The sequence below is a fragment of the Euprymna scolopes genome, chromosome 17 (assembly GCF_053919585.1).
Source record: "Euprymna scolopes isolate OS-2025 chromosome 17, ASM5391958v1, whole genome shotgun sequence".
Classification (NCBI taxonomy): domain Eukaryota; kingdom Metazoa; phylum Mollusca; class Cephalopoda; order Sepiida; family Sepiolidae; genus Euprymna; species Euprymna scolopes.
Window position 1 is genome coordinate 16,255,820 of NC_136498.1, and position 23,539 is coordinate 16,279,358.

Below are 23,539 nucleotides of genomic sequence, written 5' to 3' on the forward strand. Positions count from 1 at the left end.
TGAGGATTGAGAAACGAAATAAGCAGATATTGAAGTGACGTTCACCTTATTATTGGGCCGTGTTCCATCACCATGGCTTCCAGAATAAACATTTTTATAAAAAATCTTTTTCTTTCTTTCACTCGAAAGCATGACGTCATCACCTCCTCATATCGTTGGACTATATTTTGCCCAATGCGTTTGATCTGTTGACCCTGCCCTGTCACCCTCTTCTAGTAAACTCTGAGAACCATCCTAGATTATCCTAACATGTAACCCTCGTCAAAAATTCATACTAGTTAACTTAATTGCTAGGGTCCCAATAAATAACACTACTGCTCCAGTAGGTATCTCACTGCCGATGCAGTTCGCTATCTGTATAAGGGCCAGGTATGCCCTAAAATGGAGTACTGTTGCCACATCTGAGTAGGAGTTGCTCGGCGCACCCTATCCAACCTTGATAGAGTTCAAAACTGGTTTCGAAACCTAGTAAGTGATGCCTTTTTCTCTTCCCTGCAACCTCTTTCCCACAGAAAAGATATTGCAAACCTGTTTCTGCTCTGTCGTTATTTTCATGCCAAGTATTTGACTGAACTCCAATCTATGGTTCCCTCCTTGTCAAATTTTCACAAAAAACACCAACTAACTATAACCACTATATACAATTTCCCCCACTCTCTGTCTGTGCCTAAATGTAAACACATATTCCATGAACAAAGTTTCTTTCTCTAAACAGCCCAACTGTAGAACAATGTTCTGCTTCCCGGTTGAATGCAACATGGTAGCCTTCAAATCCAATGTAAACAAATTCTTATTGAGCCGTTCTCATAAATAATCAAATTCTACCTAATTTATACCATTAACGATTACTATACTACCACCTTACATTCATTAACCTTTATCCTCGAGTGGCCTTTGGGCCAAGTAAAAAAAAACAACACTCATATTATTTGTACCTCCAAACGCACCGCATGTTTCCTCAGACTTTTTTTGTTGACTTTCTCTCAGATATATAATACCTACTAATTCTCACAGTTAAATTAATTTCATCCTGGGCCAGTGAGTTGACCGCTACTGACATTTTTCCTCCCTCACTTATTATTCTCAAAGAACTCATTAACCCAGCCTTAACTAAAATATACACGAGTTGATCCACTTATTCAATATTTAACATTGCTTTCTAGCAGTTTTAAAATTATGGATGTCTGATCAGAGATTGATCAAGTTGAATAGTACAATCGGGATTAATTTTTATTTGCTAAGGCAAATCATGACATTTTTATTTATTCTTAACTTAAGATGTTATTTTATTTGAATATGAATATTAAGTGTGAACACTGGCGAAGCATCATTTTTTGCTTATATATTGACTCATTTCTACTATAAAAGCAACTTTGTCTGTGCATCTGTGAGTTCGTTCCTTATGGACTCCAAAACGGCTGGGTTGTTTTTATGTTATTTTTTAAAAAATTTTACTCAAAGGCACTTTAGTTACCTGGCAGTGTTCTTAGATAGGTTTTGTATTAGAATGTCTTCAATAAGTATCGATAATCGAAATAATTTGATGAAAGAAGGAACAGTAATTTACACCAAAGTTAACACCTTACACAGCCTAACATCACAAGTGTATTTGAGGAGTTGTATTACCATACAAGCCGAGAGGCCTGACATATAAAATCAACAGTAGGTTCTTTGATATGACAGGAGCACGTTCAAAATGAATGTTTCTGTTTAGAGCACAATTGTACCATGATACTTGACATTTTCGTTATAAACTTTCATTTATAAAATTTATAAAATCTACAGTAGTTTCTCTATTGTGCAATGTAGTTTCTCTATTGTGTATTGTAGACTAAGTTACTGCTGGAAGGCATGTGAAGTTTCCTCTTGGTGCACTGCGATGGGTCCCCAACAAAAGCAGGCAATCAATCAATTTGATTGAAAAATAGTTGATTTCACTGATTTCAATGACAATAAAATATGGGAGTGTGAAACATTCATTGATCATCATTCAATCCCAGGTAACGTCTGGTCTCCCTGCTAGTTTAAAAGAGTTGATATGACATAAAAAGAGACAAACCAAACTATCTTCTCTCTCCTAATATTTATTTTATACTAGCACGTTGGCTGAGATCTATTAGATTCAAACTTGCCTTGTAACTATAACCTTATGTCCTCTGGGTTGTATTTGTCACAATCCTGATTCACAAGACCATATTTGTGATATACCCTTGGGCAGGTTCGTCGATCCAGGCTCACAGGACCATAGATGCAACCCAGCAGGGCTACACTCTTAACTGTCTCGTGGTGGACCTCTCAAAATGTAACCAGACGCTTACTGGTTATTCAAACCTACCGCTCTGATACTCTGGGCATGCAAAATGTGCACAACCCTAAGTCTATGTGGCAACACTTATCTTCAGCTGGCCGTTGATTGTTAGATGCTGTGGTTGAGTTCATCCCTCGTAGGTGCTCTGATGAATGGCTTGTATTTTGTTCTTCTCGGCTGCAACTTGGCATCCGTGCTGTAATAAACTGTGTTTCAAGTCAACAATTACAAAAATAACTCTGAGATCAGTTCTTATGAACAAAAATAATTATTTAAAAGATCTCTACGGTAAACTTTGTACAAGGAAAGCTAAGTTTCATGATGCATGTTGTTACAATTTAAATTCATTTAGTCAATTACCCAGCTAGGAACAAAAGCCTTTCAACTTAGCTCCTGTGGGGGTTTCTGCCCTTGGGCAAGAGCCCAGGGACGATGTATTCTTTTCAATGTCAGCCAGCCAAATCCCATGTTTCTCAGAACACAATGGTTTTTATCAAACACTAATTCCAACCACCTATCTTCTGAGATCATTCTGTTTTCCTCTCTAGAGAATTCTCTTTCCTTTCTCTATCCCAATATTTTATGTTCTTTTTCTTTTCTCTTTTCCTGTGAATCTCTTCTTTCTCTATCTTAACCAAATTATTTTTCTCTGTGTTATCAGTTTACACTCTCCGTCTTCCAATTTCGTTCCCATCACTTACTTGGTGGTCTGTAACTTAAATATAACAGGTGGGCCTATGAAAAAATTTTCTAGATAATAAAGCAGATCTCTCATTGCCATGTCAACTTCACTTTTCTTTTCTGTTCACCATATCGGCAATAAAGACATATTCTAGACTTTGGAGAAAAGAATGAATTCCTCAAACCCCATGTCAAACACCCCACCCAACTCTTAAGCAAGGTGAATTGGTGTTACCCGGGCATGCAACATCGTTACAATAACTATTTCTATGTTCTATAACCATGTCTTTTTGTTAAGTTCAGTATCTAAGCTAAAATTGCTAAGGAACACTAATAGTATTATTTAGATTCTTCAGATTACTCATCTTGAATGTTATTCTCACAATGTTTCGCTCAATGTAACCTCTGACCTTCTTCAGGTATATCTTGTCGAACTTGGGAATCTGCATGGAGTTTTAGATAGAACTTTTTATCTAATCCTCAGAGGTAGCATGCTCTCATTCCATCAGAAGTCCTAAGTAATTATATTTTTTGTTATCCACACTGAGAATTGAATCTTCAACCTCCAGAAGCTAGCAATTTTTTATATATATATATATTATAATTAATGTGTTAAATTCTATACTAAATTTACTTAGTAGCTGATCGTTGCCAACCACATGTGCTGCTTCTTTGATTTGTCTTACTTTCCATCATTCTTCTCTATCTATAATTTTTAGTTCATTCTATAAGTGTAGATGGTTTCCTTTTTCCCTTCATATATACCCGACTTTTCAATCTCTCCACATATTACGGTTTTTCGAGATTCTTCTAAACTCACTGGACAACATATATGGCAAAACCAAAAACAACAAGAAGGAATAACTTCATATTTGTATTTTTTTCAGATATTATAATTGTTTCGACATAAATCAGACAATTTTAAATTTTATATCATTTAAAAATTTTCATATTTACATCTCATCAGATATGATTGAAAAAGAATACAAAATTTGTATGTATCTTGACATATTTTTCTTTTCATTAAAAACTACATATATATATATATATATATATATATATATATATATATATATATATATATAGTAATAATATGTGGAATAAATAGTGATATTTACATCCAGAAGCAAACCCGGTTTAAGGTTTTTAAAATGCATTCTAGAATTCAATCTAGAGTTCAATCTTTAGTGCAGGCGACACCTAATAAATACAATTGCAAATTATTTAGGACTTCTACTCAGTCATGACAGTATGAGCGCATGGATTAAATAAAGGGTTCCATTTGAAATTTTGCAAAGATTCTCGAATTTGATACAATACACCCGAGGAAGGTTGGATGAAATGTTGTGAGAATAACACTCAAGATGAATACAAATAATCAATCCTCATCTCAAAAATCCAGAACATTAACTCTTAATAAAATCCCAAGAGTTATCTCTTTAGCTCATATGTTTTTAAGTGTTTAAGAATGTCTCTATATGAGCAAACTTCAGAATAGACTAGCAGGGGTACCTGGCGTTTTCCGGGTGTTTTGGAGGTGTAAAAGAAATTTTTAAAAAAGTTTTGATAGGAAGGTAGGCTCGAACCTGAAGCCTTGATGCGAAGGTGGAAAAGAAAGGGAAAAAAAAAGATTGCTATCTTACCCGCTCGGCCACAGAGGGCAAGGAATGAAAAACGTTTCAATTTAATGATTAAAAACTTAATGGAACAGGTGCGTGAATTTAATGAGGTCAAACATCACGCCATAGAGGGAATGAAGTCTCGCACTTAAGGTGTTTTTTTTGTTTTTGTTTCCACAACTTTAGCTGCGCGGTTCCCCAGGACGTTGGAGGTGGGGACAGCTCCCCATAAAAAAGGGAGTAGCAATTGTTTGATATAAGGGGTTTTCTGCGGATTGGTAAAACCTCATTGCTGTGTGGACATGTCCCTAGCACGAGTGCCAGGGAGTTTGTTTATGCTACAGATTCAGTTTTGCTTTGTTTATACTAAAAAGCCAAAGAAACATGTGTAGACCAAGAAATATTGCGAAAATAGCGTGTAAAAGTCGTTCAAATAAAAGATAGATGCAACCTCCCTTTGTAAATCGTAGATATTATAATTTAGACACTATATAAAAGGTTCTAAGAAAGAGTGACCATCCCAGAGTGTCCCCCTGCCCTCAAAAAAAAGCCTTTGCCGGACATAAAGAAAAAATGCACACACGCACACACACATTTTGCCTTTTATATATATAGATTAAGCGTTTTTTTAATAAATAATTTTAGTATGTTATTTTATTGCTAATAATATGGTATAGCAATAATAACTAGAAATTGACCAGTCAGAATCAAAGTTTTATATGTCAGCTTAAATACTATTTAGCTCCAACTTTTAAAATGCGCCCAACATAATTTTTATATTAAAGGAAAAAAATATTTAGGGCTTAGATTCAATAGTCTAAAAATAGTTTGTGGATTGTATTCATAAACAGGCAAATGTTTGTCAGTATTTAAGATAAAAGGAAAACTAACTCTTATTAAAAGAATAAAAGCTGTTTCTTTTAGTTGATTTTTCTTTGTAGGTGTTTGTTTAAGAATATCTTCACATTCGCAAACAGCCAAACCATATTCCATTTTATTTTTCCGTAAATTGTAGTGAAGTATGTTAGAATAACATGGTGCAACAATAACAAATGAAGATCAATTAGTTAAAATCAATGTTTGATTTTTCAGTTTAAATATTATTTAGGTCTAACTTTAAAAATCGGTCAAATATGAGTTTCTATATTAGAAAAAAAATTATGTTCCTAGATTCAATAGTCGAATAAGTGGAAAATCAATTCTCGATTGTACCGTATTCTGAGGTTCATTATGTTATTACGTTATCTTTATGTATTTCCAGATATTTCGGAGATATGCTTACAGCAGCGCATTTGCAATGGCAATTCCTTTGCTGACATATAGTAAAGATTAAAATGATTCAGTTTTAGTGCTAATGTGAATATTGGAATTCTGGGCAGTGATTTTATTATTTGTTTTTGAATGTTTGTCTAAATGACCTCAGGTAATTTCCAATTCTGTAATGTATGCCATACAAAGTTGTTTGAAAATTTTTAGATAAGCATTGATAATTTTGATAATTTGGACTATTGTTCTCATCTTGAATGTTATTCTTACAACATTTCGGACGGTGTAACTTCCGACATTTTTTAGGTGTGTCTTGTCAGAACTTGGAAATCTATAGAGAATTTCAAACAGAACCCTTTAATTTAATCCATGGGGATATCTTGCTCTTGATCTAAGTGACAGTGTCAGATGTTTGTCATGGATTTCAATTCTTTAATTGTTCCTGATTAAAACTTTTGAGTAAAATATTTTTGTTGTTGATGTGACCTTGTCGGTTATTGAAGTGAGAAGCACAAAATGAATATATGAAAATGAATTTGGATGAAAAATTTCAGTTATAAATCAACAATAATATTATTAATATATTTACAACTGAAAGAATTTATTTTTATAATTAGGACATTAATTGAAGCCACTGTACCTGCGCACGTCTGTTGAAATCTGCTCTTTGCATAATACAAGGGGTGTTGCCCTTCTTAAAATATCTTTGAGATGAGGGAGACAAGAGTAAGAGTTATTTCCCTTTATTTTACAAAAATGTTTTTATATTTAGTTATCTGTCTCAGTGCAATGTTTTTCATGGATTTCAATTCTTGAATTGTTTTTTATTAAAGCTTTTTAGTAAAATATTTTTGTTATTGATGTGGCCATGTTGGTTATTGAAGTGATACTGTGAAGCATTAAACAAATATATGAAAATGAATTTGGATAAAAACTTTAAGTATAAATTAGCAATAATATTTATTAATATATTTACAACTGAAAGAAAAATTTATTTTCATAACGAGGACATTAAATGAAGCCACTGTGTGATGCACGTCCATTAAAATCTGCTCTCTGAAAATGCAAAGGCCATAACTCTTCTCACAATATCTTTGAGCTGTGCGAGACAAGGGCAAGAGTTATTTCCCTTTAAAATACAAAAAAAATGTCCCCTCAACTTTTTTTTTTTTTCTTCCATAATTGAATTTACTGATTTTATGAGTACATTTCCATTAAATACTTTCTCTTTCTTTACAGGACACAGCTGGCCAAGAACGGTATAGGACCATCACAACGGCCTACTACAGAGGTGCTATGGGATTTATACTAATGTATGATGTTACCAATGAAGAATCTTTCAATGCTGTGCAAGATTGGTAGGTTTCTTTTCATATTATATTGATTTTATATATATATATATCTATGTTAATAATCTTCGTCTTGGGTCGTCCATCATATGATGGTGAAACAGGCGCAGTATTTATTTCTCTATATATAATGGCAGTTGCATAGTAATAATATGTGCTGAGAACAATCTGTTTTGGATAGACTCTGTCTCAGATTTTGTTTAGATAGTAAAAGCAATATCGATATTGAAATAGAAAATCGTTCTCAATCATCATTGGTCTAACATCAATTTTATATGCATTGAATAACTTTAAGAAATTGGCTTCCAAACTAACCTATCTCTGGCCAAGTCTGTATTTATCCATCTTTCCATCAGGTCAATTTTTTATCATTTCCACCCATGTTTTCCTTGGCTTTCTATTCCAATATTTTCCTTGGCCTTCATATGTCGACTGACCCTGCTACCTCAACTGTTCTACATCTACTAACCCAAAGTTTACTCTTCTGCACACATCTTTTTGTACTGTCCAGATTTAATCTTTCTCTAGGGTCATCAGATCTAAGCTTGTCTTTAAGACCGGCATTACACATGAATTGTATTATTCTCATATCATTTATCTTCATGCAACACATGTTATCAACTCTCACTGGCCAGATTTTACTTCAATACACCATTACGCTGTGTACACATGTCCAATAGACTCTTCCCTAGGTCCACGCTTGTAAATGTAATATGTAGAAACCAAATATGCATTATATTCCCCCACTCTATATCTGTGCCAAAATCAAAACGCGGATTCCATGAACAAAGCTTCTTTCTCAGAACTGCACGCCTGTGGAACTCTGTTCCGTCTGCCTGCTTCCCTCCGGACTACAACTTGGATGTCTTCAAGTCCAATGTTAACAAATTCCTAATGAACCGCCCCCTTAAGTAAACACTTCATCAAATCTCCACACTAACATAATGTACTTGCAATAACCCTTATCCCTGAGTGGCTTCCGGGCCTTGATAAGTGGTGATCACTGTGTAAAAAAAAAAAAAAAAAAAATATTCAAGATTATAATTACATACACAAAAGCAATTTCATGTTGGTGTATACGTTATCATCCGCCACACCTTTTTTTTTTTAAGATATAATTGTCTGATTTCTAAAGATTGGATGCAATTAAAAATGTAATTTAAGAAATTTTATAGGTTAGGATCAAAGTGTTGTTACTGTAATTAATTTAATAAAACTTTTTCAATGTAGGTTTTTCTTAAGTAGGACAGCTCCTGAAGTGAATGCGGTATTGTGGTGATTGAGATATTTCTAGTTAAGAGAAGGATAGACAATTTTTAGTGTTTAAGACCAAGGATGACCAACGATACCCATTATCCCCACACTTTTGAATGGCCTTGTGTCTAATTTGTTCATTATATATTTTTATATTTTGTGCAAATAAATGTTTCAAGGTGTACTTGTTCTGTTAAAAAATGATAAACATTCACACCAAACCTCCATAGAATGGAAACATGTCAAAAACTCCTCAAATGTGTTGAAATTAGATCCCATATTCTAAAACTACATTAACCACAATACTCAGATAAATATGTTTCAGTTTGAACAAACATGGTACAATAATATCATGGGGTCTGTGTTCATGCTGGACGACTAGAGAATGGAAATATGTCACAAACTTCTACAAAGGTTTTGCAGATAGACGCCTCCCCTCATAACATAGCAGCAGTATACAACTGACAAAGGATACAATTGTGAAATTTCCACAGGTCCCGTTAATAAAGATTGTTATGCTTGGTTGGCTGAAGTTACGTCTTTAAAAATTAGAACATTTTCTTTTTAATGGAAATCACTCCAGACAAATCATGAAGCCACCTGATGTAAGGAACTAAAATAAAAATGCCATTTTAAGATTAAAAAGTAGATAACAATAAATGTTATAGGAATAGATTCCAACCCAGAAAATATCAATTCTTTCCTCTTCTATTCTCATGGAATGTGAGGACTACAGGACAAAATAAGAGAAGCGAGAGTTTCGAAGTTGCCGAAAGTAAACCCAAGGTCTACTTTCTACTCTCCTTAAATGACCAAACCCCTCTGAGCTACCGAAGGTCTAAAAAATTATTTTTCATCTAAAAAAAAGTCAACAACAAAAAGAAACCAAGTTAGTTGAAATCTTCCCACATAAAAATCAATTGCATACGTATTTGACATGGCCGAATAATGCAAATACTGAAGCCATTGATGTGAACTGAGATACGTAATAGCCATTGCTTGCAGCAGTGGTCTGTTCGATTAGATTCAGAAAGGCTTATGTTTCTTCAGCTCTAACTACTGCTCTTCTCTCCATCTCTTAGCCCCACTCTTTCTCTCTCCACCACCACCACCACCACCTTAGATACATTTGTTTAATATTACTGTTATGTTAAAATGCCTCCCAAACAAATTAACAGATAACATAATCAGATTATTCAAACATTTAATTGTGATTGTTTTCAGCCTATCAGAGTAATCCTCAACCCCGGGCGTGAGGGATGGGGGGGGGTAGAGGAATGATCCATATAAAAAGAACAACAACGACAATGATAATCACCTCACACCCCCTCTCTCTCACCCAGCCCCCCCCCCCAAAAAAAACAGAACGTCAAATAATCAATATATATTTTTTTAATAGTATTTTTTTTAATTTATTTGCTTTCCTTTTGCTTTTGTCAATCTCAAACAAGTCATACTCCCACTGAAGCATAAGGAGTTACTGTGATAAGGGCCATATTTATAGAAGGTAACTTTGATGGGGAGTTAAACAACAAGATGTCTTTGCATGTTACATTTAAATTTCTGAACATTGATTGCTATATCGGGGACGTAAAGAGCAAGAAGGGAATTCCAAAGGTGTCGCTATATTGAATAAGCATTTTTTTTTTCAATAAATACAAAAACAATGACTAAAATACAGTAATAGTGAAAATACAACTGGAAAACATAGTACAAAACTATATAAATAAATATACATTTAATTTTGCACAGAAAGTTTTTCAAAAACAAACATACATGTGACATATTCCACAAAAAAATATGGTGATGCAATTTATCAGAGATAATTACCAAGAAAAAAGTTTACTTTAACGAATTCTCTAAACATCATCGAGAATAGACATGAACTGCCAGGGTAAAAAGGGAGAATCTGAAGCATGTAAAATAATATACAACTTAATTGTACAGAGGAGGTGCCATGTTGAAGTGACTAACTTACATATTGTTGTATAACTTTTGTTCACTCCAAACAAGGCATATCGTCACTAAAAACATTAAGCCTACTGGGATATGAGCCAGATTTATAGGAGAAGGCACAATCTTGGTAAGAAGTTTGATATCATGATGTTTGTTCACGTTACATTTAAATTTTTGTATGGTGGTATGATCGAGGAAACAGGAAACAGGGAGGTAATTCCAAACAACAACAACAACAGGCTTTTCTCCCTACCAAATAAACAGAATGTCAAATAATTTGTACTATTAATCAATGTGCGTATTTCGTAATGCTATGGAAATGATTTTGTAACAATAAAGAGGAACACTTACCATCTGAAAAAAGAATGAAATGCTTTGCATGTTGTGTGTACTCATTTGCAAAAGTTAAAAAAAAAAGGCTTTTCTTCACAATTGTACAGTTTTATAGTTTGGAATGATCTGCACATTTGAATAATTTCATTTCATTTTGGAAACCAATTGACAAAAATGAAAGGACGAATGGAAAGTAGTACTTCAATTTTCACAGAAAAAGCAGATAGAAAGTTACTGGAATTGTTTGAAATTTTGATTGCCTTTGTAACCTTTTTTTTCTTTCTTAAAATCAGATTATATTCCTATGTGGTGTAACGTACAATGTTGAATTGAGTGTTTGATTGAATGCAAATTTTATTGAAGAGAGCAAAAGACAGAACATCTGCTCACTTCAATCTTATATCTCACTCTGACTTTTTCTGATTCTCTTTTGATCGGTGACATTAATCTAAAAATTGATTTTAACACATTACTCAAATTGGCATACTCCAAAATACAAATAATCAAGTATTTCTACAGGATCGACAAGAAGTCACCAAGGGATTTTTAATTTTAATAGATTCTTTATTTTTAAGGCACCTTAATGGAAATTTAACATAATACGATGAAGACAGTGGAGATTTTTTTTTTGCAAAAAAAAAAAAACAAGGGCAAAAATGAAAAAATTGATTATGTCAACCGACCTTCATGTTTCCTATGCTTAACTGGCCCTGATTTGTTCTTGTGGAGTTATCTCAAAGAAAAAAATTCACATTAACAAACCTGAAACTGTGGAGAAATTCAGGAATAAAGTCAGAGAATTAAATCATAATTGAATGATCTTGCAACCTGTCATGGATTATATTTTAAAAAAGGGCACAAATTTGTGAAGCTGAAAGTAGAAACTATTTAAAAGATATTATTTTTTATAAATAAATTTCTTTTCATTTTTACTTCTCCATATTGTATGAAGTATTCCTCAAGTTATGTCATAGAAATTTGTTATCTGATGCGGCTGAAATTTTGAAAATTGGTTACTATCCAAAATATCAAAAATTTCACCCATGATCACATACTGGTTTGTATATGTCCCTTTCCTGCACCTAAATTAACCAAGAGACTAATACTTTCATAAATTAATTAAAGCATTTCAAATAAGAACATGAGTCAATCGCAAGACTGCAAACCTCCACCCGAAAATGTAAGGATGGGTTAAAGGCTTTTTTGAACTTTACTTCTCCGTATTGTATGAAGTCTTCCAACAGTTATGCTATGGAAACTCTAATAACTCAAAAATTAATTATCTGATCAAGTTGAAATTGCACATTGTGGTTAATGCTATCAAAAAGCATACATCAAATTTAGGACAAATCGAAAGTTGAAATTCTGTCAAAATTTTGACCTTGACTGAACTTTTCAAGATCAAAGTTAAAAGTGAAGACTAGAGAAGATGTGAGACTTCTTTAGCTACACTATGAGTGAAGTAGAAAATCTCTATGCTTAAGTTATCATCAAAAGTGTGACGCTCACTATTTATATGATTTCGACCTTGATAGTGACCTTAACCTTCATTCAGGATATTCCAAAATTAAATTAGTTTTAAGTTAGACCATAACAAATATTTTAACCAAGTTTGGTGACGATTGGTCAAGCGATGCAGATGCTAGTTTGTGCGCAACATAGTTGCAAACTCAAGCAAAAACATAATTATTGTGGAGCTAACTATGATGTAACCTTTTCAAAAATTTGACATTAATTTTTCTTAGATTAATATTTTACTGTTTAAATTTTCTTTTTTTTCTTTTCTTTTGTTTGTATTATTTTTTTAACTGTTTCTTCCAATCATTTTTTTAACTGTTTCTTCCAATCATTTTTTTAACTGTTTCTTCCAATCATTTTTTTAAACTGTTTCTCCCAATCATTTTTTAACTGCCTCTTCCAATCATTTTTTTAACTGTTTCTTCCAATCATTTTTTAACTGTTTCTTCCAATCATTTTTTAACTGTTTCTTCCAATCATTTTAAACTGTTTCTTCCAATCATTTTTTTAACTGCTTCTTCCAATCATTTTTTAACTGTTTCTCCCAATCATTTTTTTAACTGTTTCTTCCAATCATTTTTTTAACTGTTTCTCCCAATCATTTTTTTAACTGTTTCTTCCAATCATTTTTTTAACTGTTTCTTCCAATCATTTTTTAACTGTTTCTTCCAATCATTTTTTTAACTGTTTCTTCCAATCATTTTTTTAACTGTTTCTTCCAATCATTTTTTTAACTGTTTCTTCCAATCATTTTTTAACTGTTTCTTCCAATCATTTTTTTAACTGTTTCTTCCAATCATTTTTTTAAACTGTTTCTCCCAATCATTTTTTTAACTGTTTCTTCCTATCATTTTTTTAACTGTTTCTTCCAATCATTTTTTTAACTGTTTCTTCCAATTATTTTTTAACTGTTTCTTCCAATTATTTTTTAACTGTTTCTTCCAATTATTTTTTAACTGTTTCTTCCTATCATTTTTTAACTGTTTCTTTCAATCATTCACTCGATTTTTTAATCTATGTTCCTTCTTTCTTTTCCATATTATTTTTCTTGCTTCGCTGTGTCAATTGCATTTCTGATGCTATTTCTCCCTTTCCGCTCCCACTCTCTCTCTCTCTCTCTCTTGCTCTTTCTCTCACACACGCTCTCTCTTTCTCTGTTATATTTTTCTCTACCAACTTGTCTTTTACTACCATTCTCTCTTTATCTCTTTTTCAATCCCTCTCTTATTTTTTCTCTCTCTTATTCAATCTTTTTCTTATTCACTCTCTTACTTAATCTCTCTCTCTCTCTCTCTCTCTCTCTCTCTCTCTCTCTCTCTTATACTCAATATCTTCTATTCTTTCACTTAATCTATATTTTGTTCTCTTGCTCTCTCAATCTCTCATTCTTTTTCTCTTTTTCAATTTCTCTCTCTTCTTCTTCCGTCTTTATTGTTTTCTGGCTGATTTAAAGGTCTATAACTTGTGTAAATACATGTGTATAAATCTGAAAACCAAGTGCCATGGATCAAACCAAATCTTGTGAGTGAAATTGTGTAGTTAAACTGGTCAGATGGCATGATATGTATGAGTCAGTTTACCATTGGGTTTGTTATTAGATTTTTTTTTTGTTTTATCAAAAGTAGCATTGAGATTTTTTTTGTTTGTTTATATATAAAAAAAAAAAAAAGATGTATCCATTCGTGATTATCGAAAGGAAAATTTTACCATTTTGTTTTTTTTTATTATTTTTCATAGTCCTGTTTTATAGACATGTAAGTTTGTGTGGTATAAGTTTTTTCCTCATATACATTCATTTGGCAAACACGGCCTAACAGGTTATAATGTGCTTTAAAATGACAGAATTTTGTTTTTAAGCATGTGATGAAGCTCTTTGGATTATGCACATAAGTTATGTTTTGTGCCCCCCACTTCCAAGAAAATAATAAGTTATAACTTTCAGCTCTTGGCTTAAACACATCTTCACCAAGTAGTATTTGTTTTTTTTCTGATGATGAGGTATACCTCGAAAATTCAAAGAACATAATACCACTGCTCCCATCCTGGTTCGACATATCACGTTGATAAATAAATAATTAATAATCGAAAATTCTTGACGTCTTTCAATTTCGTCATTTATTTTGTTTACTTTGTTTTCGTATCCAACAATGTTTTTCTACAAAAATTTCAAACACAACTCTTTACACACTATGCATAATGCTTCAAGCAAACTAAAACATTCTCCTTCTAATAATAAATACAAGATGAAAATCAAATTTATAAAATTATTGAATGTAAATGGCTTCTAAAATTTTCAATGTTTTAATTAAATGAAAATTTGTTCACAAATTCTAAAGCCAGTTTAAAGGACCTTCTATTCGAAAGTTTAAATGCTTCCAAATTCCTTTCAAATGTCGAGAGATCACAATTTTTTTCTAAACTATTAACAAAGATTAAAATGGTTGACTTATTTACAAAGAAATCGAAATGCATTATTGTAGATTTAATTTCGTAATTAAACTCCATCTTGAAAATGACATAGTCAAAACCATCAGTGTCCTCGAAATTTAGTGTTCTCAACTAAATGACTGGAGAGCTGTTGTTAACTGCATCAAAGCTGCAAACATGGTTTTAATGCATTGCATCGGAGCAACAAGAGCAATTGACAATCAAATGAAAAAAAAATATCAAAAACCTCATTGAAGAATAATTAGTTTTCTTCTTGAAATTCGAGAAAAAAAATCTTGGATTTTTGTTCTTCCAATTGTGAATTGATTCTTAATAGTTATGAATTCATTTCTATTTTTGTTATCATCTTTTTGTTTTGTTTGCTTTTGTGGTTAAATTACGGAACGAAAATAATTTTCGAATGCTATAACTTTAAAGGAAAAAAAAGTCTTTGAAGGAATTTTAATCTCTTTGTGATCCAACCTACTTCAAGTGAAAATCCCACTATGAGAAGAAGAGAGAGAGAGAGAGAGAGAGAGAGAGAGAGAGAGAGAGAGAGAGAGAGAGAGAGAGAGTGTGTGTGTGTGTGTGTGTGTGTGTGTGTGTGTGTGTGTGAGTGAGTGAGAAATAAAGGAAGAGAGATGTAGAAGGAGAGAGAGAGAGAAGAGACAAAGAGAGAAGAGAGAGAGAGAGAGAGAATCCACCCTTGAGTTCTTTGGATTTCTATTGAAAATATTGATTTTGATTCCCTCTTCCCTTTTTCTGTATAATAGGAAGATTTTAATTTCTATCTGTATAATCTCTCTCCCCCCCTCCCCCCTCTCTAATTAATGAAAATTTTTGCTAGTATGCTTTGGAATTTTTTAGATAAGGATTAATAATCTATAGTATTTGTATTATTCAAACTATTATTCTCACCTTGAATATTAATCTCACAACGCACCGAAAGAAGGTCGACAGAGGTTACATCGGTCGAAACGTTGTGAGAATAACATCCAAAATGAGTCCAAATAAGTCAACACATTTTTGCTAGAATGCAACTCTCCCCACTACTTAAAAAGATGGAGAAGACAATCATTGGGAGGACGGTGTCATGACCATAGTTTAGATACTACACTCCCCTCCCCCGATAAAAGAGGAGGTAATGCCTGGGAAGATGTTATCATGACCACAGAATAGATACTATACAACTCGCCTCCCCCCGAATATAAAAAAGGAGGTAAACTTGAGAGGATGGTATCATGAGCACAAAATGGATACTACATGACTCCCACTCTGAATCAAGCATTAAAAACTGGTACATTAGTGCAATTAATAGAAGCAATAGTACAGGTTTGGCTTCAGACAGACAGATACCAAATCATCATTCGTAATAGATTCTCTCTCGTTAATAAAGATTTTTATTAAAAAAAAATGCTTATTTTCTATATTAAAATCTCTATATGAATAAAATAGCGTTGCTACTTGGGTGTATCTTGTTTGTACGTGACTTTTACACATCATTTTTTTTTATCTAGTAATCGATTACTTATTAAACTCAGAAAATTAAATGGTATAAATAACTCGTACGAACTTTTAAAAAAATCCTATTCTAAAAAATAATTTAATTACGAAATTAAATGAACCACAATGCATTTCGGTTTGGATAAGTAAACCATTCAAATCTCTTGTTAATAGTTTTAAAATTTTAAAAACTGAATTCGTGATTTATAGTTTTGAATTGTTCGGATTTACTATTCTCATCTTGGATGTTATTCTAAAAGCATTTCAGCCAACGTAAACGCTGACCCTCGTCGCGTGTGTCTTGTCAAACTAGGGAATCTTTATGGCATCTGAAACTGAATCTTTTATTTAATCTACAGGGGTAGCTTACTTTCGTTCCGTCAGCCATAACCGGGTAGAAGTCTTAAAATAATTCACAATTGCATTTGTATCGCTAGTACTGAAGATTGAACTTTCAAACTCAAGAATACTGTCACTCAGTGCTGTTATCCATTGCACTACTCTCTCTCTCTCTCTCTCTCTCTCTCTCTCTCACACACACACACACACACTGTCTCCTTCTCTCTCTATTTTTTCATATTTCTTTTCATCTCTCCCTTTCTCACTTTCTTTCCAATTTTTCTCCCCCCCACCTTTCTTTTTCTATCTCACTCTCTCAATCCTCTCCCCTTTCTCTTTCTCTTTTCGTCCATTTCTCTCTTTTCATCTCTCTCTCTCTCTCTCTCTCTCTCTCTCTCTCTCTCTCTCTCTCTTCGTGCCTTTTTCCATATATTTCTTTCGTTCCGTTTCTCTGTTTCTGGCCACCCTTTCTTCCTTCTCTCTTCCCCCCCCCCCCCATGATAGTCTTCTGATTTCTGTTGCGGGGGTGGAGATCAACTAACAAAGAGAAGAAAAAAAAATCAATATTTTCTTCTGTTCAGTAAAATACTGAAGAAACGAACAGCACGCAGCAACAGCCAATCTCTCTTCCTTAGGATGACAAGCCAAGAGCTTATGGCCGATGCAATTGCGGGTGTGAACACACACACACACATTCTCTCTCTCTCTCTCTCTCTCTCTCTCTCTCTCTCTCTCTCTCTCCTGTAGGCCTTTAAAATCCAATTTCTTCCCAACAAAGCAAGTCTTACTCTTCTGTCCAAGCCACCTGTCCATGTCCTCTGCAACCCTGCCCTGAATGATATTATAGATTTATTGATTTTGTTGAGAAGGAATCCGGCTGAAAATAAATCAGCTGACTCCTTATCACAACTATTAATACTGCTACTACAGTCGCTGCTGCTGCTGCAATCTCATTATCATTGAAACTCTTCATCATCTCCTTCATCATCATAAACCATCTTTGAACAGCGCTATCAGTAATAGTTCCCCATCACGAAAAACTTTGACAGATCACAAAACCATTGTACAATTAGTCTGTATTTTAATTATTATTTATTTTTTTTTTTTTTTGCAAAGTAGTAGAACCTAATTAAAAGGATTGCATGTCAACTAGCATTTTCAAATATAAAAATAATGGAAGACAAAGCGATAGAGTGAAATTTTATTGAGAGCTGAAGATATGCGTTGCATGGAGGGAAATGATATGCGAATCAAATCGAGGTTATTTTTACGATTAGTATTTCCACTTCACTTTCAGTTGCCCCTGCCCATGTTAAGAATAGTTTTCTTAAATTATAACCTTATTATTTAGAAAGATCCTTCTTAACATCGGGGTGGGGGGGGGGGGCTTCCTTTACCTGTTCTGTACTTTCACCTATCAATTTAATAAGCAAATGATACCATAAGAAAATCAATAAAAAAACGAAGGAACAACCGGAAGTGAAGTGGAAACAGAAATCGTAAAAAAAAATGAATCCAATCCGTGTGCAACAAACCATTTGTCTTCCCTGGTTAATTTTACATAAGAATGCACCTTTAGATTTTATGTAGATTTTGTAATCTTTCTTTCTATAGGGAACACACAAAGATTGCATAAAAACACACATAGGCATCATCATCATCATCATCATTATTTATTCACTCTCTAGTAATCACACGGGCCATCATCAAAAATTTCTCTTTGAGAACAACTTGTGGCGTTCTCTGGAGTCTGGGTGACAACAAGTTTCCCCAGATTTCCAGTACACTCCACCTCTTTCAGTAACCATTACAGATGAATTTGCATTATCATAACAGCCGCTTACCAATGACTTCTCATTGGCAGCGACCATTGGTCTTCACTGGAATCTGGGCAGCAAAATGGTTCTCCAAGGTCCCAGTCCTCTTTGCACTCATCCAGCAGAGGTCTGGCTAGTGCTTTCTCTTCTTGGTTTTTCCATCCTCCTTGATCCTCCTCACTTTTTTGGTGCGGCATTAGTTTTTGGTGACACACACACACAAAACAAAAAATAGGGGTGAAAGGTAGAGGCACAAGTGGGGGGAGGTAAGCTTACAAACATACAGTTTCAATTTTCATGATTCCATGTGATACTCATTTGTGTTTTACGTCTCTAGCATTTTCTGTATGTCCCGTTTGTGCCTGTAGCTCATGTGTGGTAGTCTCTGCATTTAAGGGGTTTCCTTAATATTTCATCCGTTTTTATTATTGTTATCTGCTGTATCTTATTAGCTATCCCTCCCAATCTAATCTCTCTCATTCTCTTTTCAAAGTTTTTCAGTATTTTTCCTAGCGCTCCTACTATTAGTGGTGTTATCTTGACTTTTTTCATCTTCCATATTCCTTTGAGCTCTCTGGCCAGTTCAGTGTATTTGCTCCGTTTATCTGTCTCCTTGATCTTCACTCTGTGGACTGCTGGAATGGCAAAATTTACAATCGAGCAGGTCTTTTCCATTTGTTAACTAGTATTATTATTATTATTAGTATTATTATTACAATTACATATTAAATTTCAATGAAAATCAGTTGGTGTGATCAAAATGCATAAAATGACTCCAATCAAATCAAATTTCACGTTTCTGAATTTTTTAGATGACCCGTGACGCAGTGGTTAGAGTACTTGAAAAAATCAATTGTAAAAATAATATTCTCCTGAAGATTGAAGGTTCAATTCTCAGTGTGGGCAACCAAAAAATACAATTGCAAATTACTTAGGACCTTTATCCAGTCATGGCTGAAGGAACAAGAGCATGCTACCCCACCTCCGTGAAGTAAATGAAGGGTTCCATCCGAAATTCAGTCCAAATTCCCGAGTTTCACAGAAACATTCCCGAGTTCAACAAGATACACCTGAAGAAGGTCAAAGGTTACATCAACCGAAACGTTGTGAAAATGACTCTCAAGATGAGAATGGTAGTTTGATGAATCCAAATTATACAAATTATATTCGCAAAAAATAGCAAAATGCAACAAACCTGTTTTTCTTTTGTTTTTTTTTACTATGGGATTACTGCTTATCAAGGCCGAAGGGCCACTCAAGAACAAGAGTTAATGAGTGTTGGGTAGATTGTGCAACAACACTGTGATGATCAGTAATGGTGGAACTTGAGTAGGATTTGACTATTTAAGAGGATGGCTCAACAAAAACTTGTTTACACTAGCTTTAAAAACAACCGTGTTATAGTCAACTGAGAAGCAGCTTAGTGGTATTGTGTTCCACAACCGGATAGTTCTAGGAAAGAAACTTTGCTCTTGGAATTTTTATTTAGTTTAAGCCACTGACAGAGAGTAAGTGAAATTATTGACAGTTGTTGTAGCTAGACGAGTTGTTGATGCAAATATTTTGCAAGGAGAGATCATAGATTGAAGCTCAGTCGAGTACCTGCCATGAAAATAATAATAGAGCAGAGACAGATTCTGTGGGAAAGAGGTTGTAAGGAGTCAAAAAGGCTTTCGCTCACTAGATATTGGATACGGTTTTGTACTCTATCAGGCAAGAGAGGGCCTGTGGAGACTATGAGTTGGCGCTGGCATGAAAAATATCTAAAAAGGTATGTTTAAATTCTGGTTGAGGATCTTCCGATGCTCAAATGATGGGTAATTATTCAAAGAATGATACGATGGGTGTATAATGTGAGTGCTAAAGACAGGTTTAGATCTGATGACCTCAGAAGAAGATTAAATCTGGATAATATAGGGAGATGTGTGCAGAAGAGTAGACTTTGATGGGTAGTCTTTCAATATGCAATCTACAAAATGTTCAGGGTTAGGTAGTGAGGATAAAGACATTCGGTGGAGCACATGTTGAAAGAGTATCCCTGTGATTGTATGATGGAACAAGAGCATGCTATCCCCCCCCCATTCCCAAGTTACACCTGAAAAAGGTCGGAGGTTACATCGACCGAAACATTGTGAAAATTACACTCAAGATGAGAATGGTAGTTCGATGAATCCAAATAATACAAATCAAATTTATTGGCAAAAAAATAGCAAAGTGCAACAAACCGTGTTTTATTTTTTTTATTTTTACTATGGAGTCACTGCTTATCACGTATTGAAAGAGTATCCCTGTGATTGTATGACCACATTAAAAAAAATCGATTAGAGTTCTTGGGTTAGTAGATGTAGAACAGCTGAAGTAGCAGGGTCAGTTCGCAGGGGAAAGCAAAGGAAAACATGAGAGCAAGTGATAAGAATGGTAAGAAGGGTAAATAAAGACTTGGGCAGAGATACGGTTGTTTGCAAAGCAATTTCTTAAAGCTGTTAAACACATGCGAGCATGTAAAATGGATGTTAAATCGAATATTATCATTCACTCATTAGGAGTTTTCACATAGGTCAACATCAATGATTTCTCTTTAAGAACAATCTGTGGTGTTCCTTGGAGTCTGAGTGACAACAAGTCTCCCTAGATTTTCACTACTCTCCACCTCTTTAGATAACATTTTTTTTTTTTTTACAAAGGAGTCACTACTTATCAAGGCCCGGAGGTCACTCGAGGATTAGGATTAATGAGTGTGCAGTAATCAATGGGAAAATATCATAGTAATCATTAGTAGTTGGAATTGGATTATTTAAGGGGATGGCTCATCAAGAACTTGTTTACTTTGGACTTGAAGACGACCGTATTGTAGTCAGTTGAAAAGCAGGAAAATGGAACAGAGTTCCACAGGTGTGTAGTTCTAAGAAAGAAACTTTGTTCATGGAATCTACATTTAGGTTTAGGCACAGATAAAAAGTGAGGTAAATTATTGATCGTAATTTCAGCTAGATGAGTGTTTTTCATGAAAGTCAAGTCAAGGAAGAACCATAGATTGGAGCTCAGACAGGCACTTGCCATGAAAATAACGATAAAGCAGAGACAAGCTTGCAATGTCTCTTCTATGGGAAAGAGGTTTCAGGGAAGAGAAAATGGCATCCCCTATTAGGCTACGAAGTCTATTTTGAACTCTGTCAAGGCAGGACAAGCTGCTTCTAGCAGCTCCTGCCCAGATGTGGCAACAGTACTCCATCTTTGGATGTACTTGGCTCTTATACAGGTAGAGAATTACATCAGCAGTGAGATATCTACTGGAGCAGTAAAATGAACCCACCATTTTTCCAGCAGCCTTGGCAACAGATTTGATGCATATGTTCCATCTCAGATTAGGAGTATAGGTCAAACCCAGAAGCTTGTCAAAACATGGAGCCTCCCCAAGACGAGAGCTATTCATTTCAGTTGATGCTAGATGGGGATCAGAGTGTTGATGATGGAAAGATAGAAGCTTGATTTTAGATGCATTAAAATTAACCAGTCACCTCTTTCCCCATTGCACCATGTGCTCAAGATCAGAGAAGAGAATCAGAGAGAACTTGGTTGTTTACGGCCTTTAAAGTGTTGCCATAGATGGTAGTGTCACCAGCATAAATGTCTACGAATGATCTTAGAATGTGATTTGTGAAATCATTGATGTAGATCAGGGAGAGAGTTGGGCTCAGGATGGACCCCTGAGAGAATCCAACATTAATATTGTGAGCTTCTGATTTCTGCCCATCAATCACTGCTCTTATGAATCTAGCAGAGAGAAATAATTCATAATTGAAAAAACATTTCCAGTTATACTGTAGCTAGAGATTTTGTGAAGTAGAACTTTATGCCATACTCTATCGAAGGCCTTTGATATGTCAAGGGCAATTGAGAGATTCACTAATCCATGAAATATAACTGTTAACACATCTGCTGTAGATCTAGCAGAACAGAAACTATATTGCATGTCGCTGAGGAGGTTATTTTTGCTGAGGGGGTTGACTACTTCTCTACACAGATTCCAGCAACTTACTCATGACGTATAGGAGACTGATTGGTCTGTATTGAGAGGGAGCTCCAGTATGTCCTGTATTTAAAACTTTATCCGAATTTTTAAATGCAGGACATACTGATGAGGTTTTCCAGGATGTTGGGAAGCAATTCTCCTTAAAACAATGCTTACACAGCTTTGTAAGTATTAATTTGCATTATTGAAACGGCCGTTTACCACCGATTTCTCATTGGTAGCGACCGTCGGTTTTCACTGGAATTTGAGTGGCAATAAGTCTTCCCAAGGTCTCAGTCTTCTTTGCACTCATACAGTGGAGGTCTGGTTAGTGCTTTCTCTCCTCGGTCTTTGCATCCTCCTTGACCCTCCTCATGTGATATCAGTTGATGCTGTCACTTTTTTTTTTTTGTTCATCATCACATCAGCATCATCATCATCATTCATTCATTCGGTAAGAGTTTTCACACAAACCATTATCAAAGAACACTCTTTAAGAACAACTTGTGGTATTCCCTGGAGTCAGAGTAACAGCAAGTCTCCACAGATTTCCAGTATTCTCCACCTCTTTTGATAAGATTTGCAAATTAATTTGCGTTACTGCAACAGCTGTTTACCACCGATTTCTCATTGGTAGTGACCATTGGTCTTCACTGGAATTTGGGTGGCAATAAGTCTCCCCAAGGTCCCAGTCTTCTTTGCACTCATCTAAGGGAGGTTTGCTTAGTGTTTTCTCTCCTCGGTCTTTCCATCCTCCTTGACCCTCCTCGTGTGGTATCAGTTGATGCTGTTACTATTTTTTTTTTTGTTATTATTTTTATTATTATTGTTATTTTTATTCAATAGCAGCAGCAACATCATGCATCAGTTCTAGATTTAAAAATGTTATACCAACACTAGATGTTTTTTTAATGGAATTTGATTCACATAAAGTCCCTATTTATTTGCCTCCCCACGAGGGTAGAGTAGGACACAATGTCAATTTTTAATGAGGAGAAAAAACCAGCTTCTCTCAAAAACTGCCACAATGGATTGGAACAAAAATTAAAATTGCCTGAGTTTAGGAGGACTTTTTCCTTCAGTGATCGAGGGCCAGAAATAAGTGAAGTGTAGTATCAGAACAGATACTACACTTTTATCTTATTCAAAAGACTAAG

General features: G+C 34.4%; 1 protein-coding gene across 11 annotated transcripts in view; it reads left to right on the top strand.

Moving 5' to 3' along the window:
- The window catches only part of LOC145296688 (ras-related protein Rab-3), a 411,003-nt gene that overhangs the window by 358,468 nt on the left and 28,996 nt on the right, over window positions 1–23,539 (top strand). For all 11 annotated transcript variants that reach the window (XM_080142647.1, XM_080142650.1, XM_080142649.1 and 8 more), the window contains one exon: window positions 7,114–7,232. In XM_080142647.1, coding sequence (XP_079998773.1) covers window positions 7,114–7,232 — 119 coding nt within the window. The remainder of the gene's footprint in view (window positions 1–7,113; window positions 7,233–23,539) is intronic.